The 10,487-nt window shown below is 40.8% G+C and overlaps 1 protein-coding gene across 1 annotated transcript in view; it reads left to right on the forward strand.

Annotated features, from left to right (window-relative positions):
- Positions 1–8,382, forward strand: part of tmtc3 (transmembrane O-mannosyltransferase targeting cadherins 3) — a 46,188-nt gene extending 37,806 nt beyond the window's left edge. Inside the window, exons 12-14 of the mRNA XM_053631499.1 lie at positions 1,728–1,897; positions 3,034–3,260; positions 5,666–8,382. Of these exons, the coding sequence (XP_053487474.1) occupies positions 1,728–1,897; positions 3,034–3,260; positions 5,666–6,480 (1,212 nt within the window). The 3' untranslated portion in view covers positions 6,481–8,382. The remainder of the gene's footprint in view (positions 1–1,727; positions 1,898–3,033; positions 3,261–5,665) is intronic.
- Positions 8,383–10,487: the final 2,105 nt, after the last annotated feature.

The raw sequence follows: 10,487 nt of genomic DNA on the forward strand, positions 1-10,487 counted from the left end.
GTATTATTTATAGACTGACATCTTTTATGTTGTTAAGGTTTGAATTTAAGTCTCAAGCAGGCTAATGTTGCACACTGTGCATTGCTGCTTTTTTTCTTCTTCTTATTTTATTAACGGATGTTAGGAAGTGCAGCTGTGTATATGACCGAAAACTTTTGATTTTGAATCAAATAACTCGAAGAAATCAATAATATATAAGCTTTTAGAAGGCTGGATTTAGATTTTTGAGCTCTCACATGACCTTAAACGAAAATTATTGCCCTTTTAGTGGGCTGGAGAAAGAGATTAGAAGATAATTAAAAAAATTTTTTTTTTGCAAGACCATACAATCAAAAAGTGAAAGAAAATATCGTTTTTATTTGTTTTTGATTCACTTATATCTTACTGTATGACCTTTTAATGAAGGAACATTACTTAAAACCAAACCTGCATCGAATGTCTCGTCAAGGGTGCGAAAACTTTTGCACGCCGCTCTCTGCTAAAAAGCATGTAAACATCAGGTGTTTGAAATGAAGTCTGCACTTGTGTGAATCTTGTTCAGAAAACTTAATGACGATTTTCGTAATTCATCAGATAATCATTAGAGCCGTCTGAGCTCGGGTAAACAGCATCACAAAATAATCCCCTGACAGTTTAATAACACATTAAAGCAGCAGAACGAAGGATGAGCAGGCTCTTGGCAGGCAAGCTAACAAACAAAGCTTCCGCCAGGATAAATAATGCAATACTCTCTATCAGTTGTGAAATGTGGCCTCACAGAAATTATGCTTAAAGTCGTGGGAGATTGATTATAACAACAGCGTTGTGGCTGGGCTAATTCTCATGACAACAGCCATGCATTTGTTCCCTCCTTAATGTCATTGGCCTCTTGTTCTGCCACTGGGTGTAATATTTCTTTTAAAAAACGTCTCTATAGAATCTTCATGGCGAACTTCATGTCCTGTAGATCTGTTCTGTTGAACCGCTCAGCTCCTCTGAATGTTTTTATGACCGCGGTTTATGATAACTTAAAAAAAAATAAAAATAAAAAAAAACTGTATTAATGAGTAACAAGGAAGAAAAGACTTTGAAGATCCCGCATCGTTCCGCATTCTGATGTGAAGCTGTACATCAAGTGAGCCGTAGTGTAGATATATAGACCTTATCAGTATTCAGATGTTTGGGTCCTAAATTACACAATCAAAGTTATACAGTGTTCAAAGTGCAGGACTATGATTAGTTCTAAAACACACGCAAACAAAAAAATCTATAATGCACCAAAGAGGACGAGTAAACAGTGAAGCAGAGGGCAGAAAAGTCTAGGTGGATATCGCATCTGTTATAAACAGCTGGCATGATTAGTTGTTGTTGATTATAAAAGGTAACAAATTATACCTGTAGTTTTAATTAAATGGGAATGTACTGGTATGATTATCAACAGCAAGAGCAGAAATATAAATCATAAAGCCAAACTAAAATTGGGAAGAAAATCTTATACATTCAGTTACAACATGTAATTAATGATCTGGTGAAGTTTGCTGTGAAGAGATGTTTAACATTTATGGAAGCAGTCTCCAGTTTCAGTGCTTTGTAACAGTCAAAGGAAAAGTTTTAAAAACAGGGGAGTTTGCAGCTTGCACTTATTATTAATTTTTTTGTAATAATAAATGCCCCCCCAAAAACACATTATTTTTCCTTATGTAGTGTTTCGGCTTGTGTAAGGCTAAAGCTATTTGTCTTCTTTCCAGGTAATACCAGGAAAGAAGTATGCGACTCGCGTGGCCCCTAACCACCTCAACGTATACATCAATCTAGCAAACCTGATCCGAGCTAACGACTCGCGGCTGGAGGAAGCAGACCAGCTGTATAGGCAAGCCATCAGCATGAGGCCCGACTTCAAACAAGCCTACATCAGCAGGTGAAACTACAGGGCAGTGACATCAGTGTGAAGTTCTTTGTGTATTGCATACCAAGTCTTCATTTACATTGACGTGTCTGACACACTCATAGCTTTGTAGTGTCTAGGAAAGATAGATGTTGGCTCGTTTACAAGAGCAGTTACTAAAAGTGGAATGGAACGAATCTTGCACAAATGGGATAATTGGTATTTGGGAATAAGCCGAGTAATCCTTTGGGGAAAATAAGAGGAGTGGATGGCTCTAAGTCAAAGGTGAGCCCTAATCCATCAATTCTCATGAGCTACCGCTGTTCATGTATCACATTTAAAATTCATGTCAGTGTGATTTATCGATTTATTTATTTAATTTTTGAACATTCATGACAGGATTCTTGCCTTAAATTGCTGAGAGTGCTCAGGATCGTGGCTTGACACGCACATACAGTTTTTTACTGTTTATATAAAAAACTATCCAAGCGACAAAAATGTACCTTTTATACCACAGCGCTGTTAAATTCTCGAATCTGATTGGTCAGTAGGTCCGTTTTGTTTCATTTTCCGTAACAGCAGCTCTCACAGTATATCTGGCTCCAATGCAAATCGCAGGTTTATATTAACGCGCTCGTTCTAATGCGCTATCGTTTCTATAGATTTTTTTAAAAAGTGTGTAATCGTTAATATGGTAAGGTTTTTTTTTTTAAGGAGTCTCCACTGTCAGCGCTCTGTAACGGTCTGAGGTAAAGCTATAACTTTTCAGACGTCTTCAGAGACTCGACTGCTATAACATAAGTGGGAACAGGGACGAAATTGTTTCATGGACGTTCTGCGACATTAAATGCAATTGTAAATGGATGGAAGTTTCACATGTCATTCTTTAATGCATGAAAAATTATAATCTCTGCTGTGGTATAAGAGGGATAAAACACTTCAGGACTTGGTTATATGAAACTAATCAACTTTTGTTGTAACAGTAACTCTGCTTCATCACTGGTTATTTTCCAGTAACAGCATGACACAGAATGTATAATTCGTTATGTAAAACATGTCTCGTATATAGACGTATATAAACAACCTATAGTATGTGGGTTTTTTTTTTTTTCTTCTTTGAAGCCGTGATGCTGTTTAAGAATTGTATTTTTCCGTGTTATTATGTGCAGAGGTGAACTCCTGCTGAAGATGAATAAACCCAGCGAGGCAAAGGACGCCTACTTGCGAGCGTTAGAGCTGGACCATACCAACGCTGATCTGTGGTACAACCTGGCCATCGTTAACATAGAGATGAAGGATCCTTCGGAAGCACTGAGGAACTTCAACCGCGCGCTGGATCTCAACCCACGTCACAAACTTGCCCTTTTCAACTCTGCGCTGCTCATGCAGGAATCTGGTGGGTGCGACTTCTTAAGAAAAACTGTTTGCATAAGCATTTGATCTCCATCAGTGTTAAACCACACTTAAGTTCATGTAAAACATTTCAGAAATGCCTTTCATGGGAAATGTTATGCTTCATTTTAGAGTATCGGGTTCTCCAGGGATTTGTACCAACAGCTATTTATAATGTAGGTCCTCATGTAAGCTCATCATGGTCTTTAGACCACACAGTGGCAGTGCACGGAGTGGCTGATTAAAACAAGATAATTGTGGGGGTTTTTTGCGTGACAAGGTTGTAGTTTCAAATTTCAATACAACATTCGTGTCCATAAGATACACAATAGGTACATGAGTGACTTTCTGACTTTGTAAGAGTAACAAACCCATTCATTTGTATGGTAGTTGCAGGTAATTGCACATTATAGTTACTAAACCAGTGCGAGAAAGCATATTATTATATTATATGAAATGCAATACGTGAACTCAAGCACTTGGTTATTGGACGCTGGGTTCAGTGCCCTTGTGCGGCTCAAACAAAGCAGCGCAGGTCGGACGTAACAGTCAAGATAAGTTTTCGATATGCTGCTGTGCGACGCACAAGCCCAGTCCTTTCATTAGACCTCTTTTGTATAACAATTAACTATTGAATTGTTATGATCAGGTTTAATCTTTAAATAACTGTGTGAATTGTGCACTTTGAGAAGTATTTAGTTGTATTTATCCTAATGCCTGTGAGATGTCTGAGAACGGTGGTGAAGGTAAACCGGTAAATTCTTCATATACAATTGGCCTGTGTGTTTTATCACACACTCTGGAATGCATAATACAAGCTTTCACCTCATGAGATTTATGTTTTCAATAGTTAGTTTCAATAGGACGGATTATTATGTTACGGGGAAGCATTCGGTTTTAATGGGTTTGCCACTTAGTGGATTTACACACCCACCCCACAGTAATACTTCTTTTGTCTGTTGCTTTGTACACGAGGTGTACAAGAGCTTTTTTCCCCTCATTCAGCCACAACTACGTGGGTGGATTTGGGAGCGGTCCTTCAGGGTAAATAAACTTGTTACCCATTAGTTTGCAGACCTGTGCTACTCTCGCAGGGGGAGGGGTGGGGGAATGTCAGGTGACCTTTTGAATAATCAGTAACCAGTAACTGATGGATTAGTTTTTTTTATGTTTACCGGGAGGTGATTTCTTTTATCTTCCATCATAAACAAATGTGTCATGGAATATTCTGTTAGCTTCTTTGTTTGACTTTATGGTTTGATCGTAAGCCAAAATTGGCTGTCGAGATTTTTTGTTCCATTTGTAATTTGGGCCAAATGCAAGAAAACGTATTTATTGCTCGAGCATTCAAGTGCCCTGGTCCTGTCATATCATGCTTAAGGGCGCTTTTCACACCTATTTGTCGAGTCTGAATCACTGTGAAGTTGATTTAACAAGACTTTTGTTTGTCTTGGGTTCATAGTGAACCTACTGAACAAATAAGTGAACCAAAAAAAGTTTGGCTGAGTGTCATGTGGGACTGAGACAACCTTGTGAAATTCTTTTATTCATCAGTCAGAAATATCTCTGGGTAGGAGGGGCATACTCTCTCTCCCCTTTCATTCTCACTGACACTCGCCAGTGAGCTCATATATGTGGAATTGGGCAGATAGCGCTTCCTTTTGAGTGTGTTATGCTACACTTTGCAGCATGAGCAGCAATTCGGGGGGGGAAATGCACTTGTCTGGATTCTTGTCTCTCAGAGGAAACTCGTGTTAGACTCCACCCTCTCCAGTCGGTAGCTGTCATTATTATAGGATACACATGACCCAATTACAGAGAACCAGAGCGTGGACGACACTGCGCCAGCGCTAAAAAATGATTCAATAATTATATAAACTGGTTTATATTGTGTTCAGTGTTTATTTTCTCATTTTTTCATCCCTTGACATTTCTGCTGTTCACTGCTCAATCTAGCACCAGATACCTAAAAAAAAAACAAACAAAAAAACACCTCTGCATGTTTGGTTCACCTCCAACAGCTGAGACAGTTCAGAACCAATCAGTTAGCTCTTGGAAGTGGTCTGAGACCAGTTCGCTCAGCCGCTCTCAGATTAGTTTGTTTTGGTGCGCATCTGAGTATGATTACTGTTTTCTCACTTTCCTAAAGTTCCACCCCGAGGGGGAGAACACAGCAGGATTTCATTCAGTAACATCAACACTGCATGTGTAAAAGATCGGGTCTCGCAAAAGTTAAATGGCGGATGTTTTCCATGGTGGTATGTGAGCCAGATGAATGTGGTCAATGAGGGTTTAGAGCTAGGCCGTCTCGGTGGGGTTGTGGGTTGAACGGCCTTGTTCAAATATCTTGTGCAGAAAGTTAACCAGTATCACTAATCGAATGTTTTTCCTGATGCTCTTGTACCGTAGGTGAGGTAAAGCTCCGCCCTGAAGCAAACCGCCGCTTCCTGAGCTACGTAGAGGAGGAACCCAACGATGCCAACGGCTACTTCAACCTGGGAATGCTAGCTATGGATGCTGAGGAAAATGAAGTGGCGGAACGCTGGATGCGCAAAGCCATCGCGCTGCAGCCTGGCTTCCGCAGTGCCCTCTTCAATCTGGCGCTGCTTCTGGCGCAGGGGAAACGCGAGCGTGACGCCCTGGCCATCCTGGACGAGCTGCTGCACCACCACCCTGAGCACTCCAAGGGCCTTATCCTGAAAGGTGATATTCTCATGAACCAACTGAAGGACACGCGCGGTGCACGAGAAGCCTTCGAGCGCATCCTGCGTTCTGACCCGGGAAACGTTCAGGCCAAGCACAACCTGTGCGTGGTGTACTTTGAGGAGCGTCAGTTGGCACGGGCAGAGCAGTGTCTCCAGGAGACGCTGGAAATGGCACCGCACGAGGAATACGTGCAACGCCACCTCGCAATCGTCCGCGCCAAAATGGCCGCCATGAGCGCCACCGGAAAGCCGCTGGCACCAGCAGAGGGGGCTGAGGTACCAGAAAAACAACAGAAGCATGCTCGGAGAGAGGAAGAAGAGGACGCCGGGGGAGAGAAGAATTTGCGGAAATCCTCCCACACTGAAAACTCCAGTGGCCTGGAGAAGAAGCTGGATGCTGGCCAAGTCGACAAGCGGACTAAGAGCAAATCCACACAAGAGATTAAAGACATAGAAAAGAAAAGGGAGGCTGCGTTGAAGAGACTGGAGGAAATCGAGCGCATATTAAGCAGTGATTAACCTTGTTTTGTTTTCTTTAAAGCTGCCTCTGGACTACTTTTATACATCTATTTAAAGCACAGGGAGGAGGATTTGTTTCCAAAACAAGAGTTTGTTTATGCAGGCGTTTGAGAACACGGGTGTTTTGGGTTTGAATTGGCTTTTTACTGTGAGGCAGAGTCGCACTTCTTGTGACTTTTGAGTATAAATCAGGTGAGCAATCATGAGTAAGGAGAAAAGCACAAAATTAGGTACTTTAAAAAAAAAAAGAAAAAGAAAAAAAAAAGACGACTTCAAGATCATGAATGCCTAAGTGCTATCTATGTGTGTGTGTATATATATGTATTTTTTTAAATGGGGGGAAAAAAGTGTATTTTATTGGAATTGATGTTTTTTTGAATCACTTGGTCAGTTGGTAAATAGCTTGGGAGACAGTATTCACATTTCCACAGCCAATTAGGTACATTAATCATTAAAAAGCAGACAATTTAAGGAAGTGATGGACGGCATGAGCGCTCAGCGCCTGCTTCCTTTCCAGTGACGCCTTTTTCCCCGTCTGCTGTTCCTCCACTCCCTGCTCTTGTGGTGTCGAGGCTTTAATTATACCACTCTGACATCATCCGGGATGTTGATGTCATGGCTAATCGGGGTCACCTCTTCTTTCGTACTCTTGTTAGTAGCTTTGACCTGGATTTTTTGTGGACTTTTTTTTGACGAGCTCAAAATTCAAACAAGGAAGAAAAAACACACATCCCATCACGACTTTCATTGAGTTATTGGTTAATGTGTGTGCTTTTTTTTTTTCTTTTTTCTTCTCCCCCCCTCCTTTCCCACTTATCAAGTACTGTATTCTCTAAGGTCACTTCTTGGATACACTCTCTCGCACACTCTCTCTCTCTCTCTCTCTCACACACACACACACACACACTCACTTACTCTCCCCACTACAGCAGAGAGTGAAATCGAAGCGACAGGTCTACTAATTTACGTATCCATGATTCACTTTGCTTTATTATCCTTTCCTCACCTTTTTTTTTTTTTTTTTTTTTTTTTTTTAAATCTCCGACAGTCCAATATCAAAGAACCGTGCAGTCTAACGTAAGATTGTTTGGCTTGGATTTCGCGTCTACGTTTCAGCAATATTGGTACATGACTGCTATAAAATGCACTTGAAGCCTTTGAGAATGATTGATTTACCCATGAGCCATTAACACATCCCTCATCACAGATGAGGGAAAATATTTGAAATGGCTGCCCTATCAGTATATATTGCTACGTTTCCACCAGACCCTGACTGTCTTTGTGAAATAAATATCAATATGTGTATTATATAAAATGCAGCCTGTATTATTTATCAGCATGTACCACTTTAATAAACGTATTACCCGCTAATGTGATTAAAGTAGGGGTGTTACGGTTAGTCGCTGGGTACGATTAGAAGGTTACTGACTTTTTCCAAAACGCAGATTTTTCAGCTATTTTCATTTACTATTTTTGCTCAGGGTGTCACTTTTCCTTGCAGCCAAACTCTTTCGAAATTTGAATTCGGATTGGATTAGTTTCTCATGAGGAGGTGGGACTACAATTATGACCGGCTGGATAATCTCTGGGATATTCGTCCTGTCCAAATCTGTCGTGTCAGTAATATCTTATGGATTTGTGCATTCCAGCCTCTGAAAAGATTACTCTGTATTTTTCCTTCTATAAATTCCTTTTATGAATGCTGCATTCTACTAAAGGTATTAACTTGACATTTCTGACTTCCGAAAAAAAACCCCAAAAGAAAAGGCCTCTTCAGCTTGGAATTCCTGCTTGTAATCTTTCTAAACTCCAACACACACATTACATAAAAAAGAAATTACTGACATGTCAGATTTTAACGGGCCTGGAAGTTTACCCTATATAAAATGACTGCTACAAATAACCCACAAATATATATATATATATATATATATATATATATATATATATATATATATATATATATATAAATATGTGTATAATATAATTTGCAGAAAGAAAAACAATGTTTCTTTTTTTTGTACACCGTCCACTTTATTAGGGGCAGCGGTGGCTTGGCAGTTAAGGCTCTGGGTTAGAGTTACTGATCAGAAGGTCGGAGTTCAAGCCCCAGCGCTGCCACTGTTAGGCCCTTGAGCAATGCCCTTGACCCTCTCTGCTCCAGGGATGCTGTATCATGGCTGACCCTGCGCTCTGACCCCAGCTTCCTGACATTCTGGGGTATGCGAAGAAAAGAATTTCACTATGCTGTATGTGATCAATAAAGACTCATCATCATTATCATTAAGACCTGTACATGTGCTCATTTATGCAGTTATCCAATCAGCTAATCATGTGGCAACAGCGCTGGTTGTTTGTGCCAGATTGGCTGGTTTAAGTATGTCACAAACTGCTGGTATTTTCTCCTGGGATTTTCACACACACCAGTCTCTAGAGTTTACACAGAATGGTGCGAAAAACAAAAAACATCTTGTGTGTGATGGGTCTGCAGGGTGAAGCTGGGTACGAAACACCTTGTTGATGTGAGAGATCCAAGGAGAATCACCAGACTGGTCTGAGCTGACTGGAAGTCTACAATAACTCAAATAATCACTCTTTACAACCGTGATGAGCACAAAAGCATTTCGGAACACACAACACCTCGAACCTTGCGGTGGATGAACTGCAACAGCAGAAGACCACATCAGGTCCCACTCCTGTCAGCCAAGAGCAAGAATCTGAGGCTATCATGGGTACAGGCTCACCAAAACTCGAAAGTTGAAGACTGGGAAAAAGACCAGGTGATTTTTATTATTATTTTTTCTTTTCTAATCTTCAACTGTCGAGTTTGGGTGAGTCTGTACCCATGATAGCTGTAGATTCCCGGGAGATCAACAGTTTCTGAAATACTCAAATCAGCCCATCTGGCACCAACAACCATGCCACAGTGATCACACATTTTCTTCATTCTGATGTTTGCTGTGAACATTAACTGAAGCTCTTCACCTGTATCGGTGTTATTTTATGCATTGTGCTGCTGCCACTTGATTGGCTGATTGGATAACTGCTTAAATGTGCAAATATTTCCGTTCATTTTCACCACTAGCTTGTGGTTTTTTTTGTTTTGTTTTTTAAATGCTGGAGTAATACAGTGAATACTACGGCTGTGGTTCAGGTGGTAGAGCGGGTCGTCCACTAATCGTAGGGTTGGCGGTTCGACTCCCGGCCCACATGACTCCACATGCCGAAGTGTCCTTGGGCAAGACACTGAACCCCAAGTTGCTCCTGATGGCAAGTTAGCACCTTGCATGGCAGCTCTGCTACCATTGGTATGAGTGTGTGTGTGTGTGAATGGGTGAATGAGACACAGTGTAAAGTGCTTTGGATAGAAGCGCTATATAAGTGTGCCATTTACCAATACGGGTTTTAGACTCCAAAGCCAAGAACAGTCTCTCTCACACTCACACTCTCACTCTCTCAGTCGCACTCACGCACGCATATGATGCTGACCTCCCTTGTATCTTCGTCACCGAGCGTATACGCAACTCCTCTGAGTATGTAGAACAGTGATATACTTCTGTGATCTAACCCAATCCTCTGTTTTTCATAAATCTCTGTGAGCCTGTTGCTTTCTTCTGTAGATCAGAGTTTCAGCTCGCGGGTAGTGACTACATTCCACTGCTCTGTTTTCCAATAAAAGTGAGTTTACAACCGGAATGAAGTCTTAAATGTCTCACTGTTTTTGACGCTCACTATGAGCGCGGCTCAGCTTGTCCAAGTGTGAATAAAAAATAATTGGCTTTCCAGAGCTGTGCTTGTGTGTGTGAGTGAAGCAGGATGTCCCAAGACTCTTATTACTCTTATCACAGCATTTTTAAAAAAAATTTCTAATTGCTTAACTAAGGACATGCCATACATTTTCTAACTAGGGTTACTTAAATTTAATAAAACTGTAAACAACCTGCCCTTTCTCCCTCTTTCTTAAAAAAAAAAAGAAAAGAAAAAAAGCAGCTTTTCATGTTAACGAG

This window comes from Ictalurus furcatus, chromosome 8, assembly GCF_023375685.1.
Source record: "Ictalurus furcatus strain D&B chromosome 8, Billie_1.0, whole genome shotgun sequence".
Classification (NCBI taxonomy): Eukaryota; Metazoa; Chordata; class Actinopteri; order Siluriformes; family Ictaluridae; genus Ictalurus; species Ictalurus furcatus.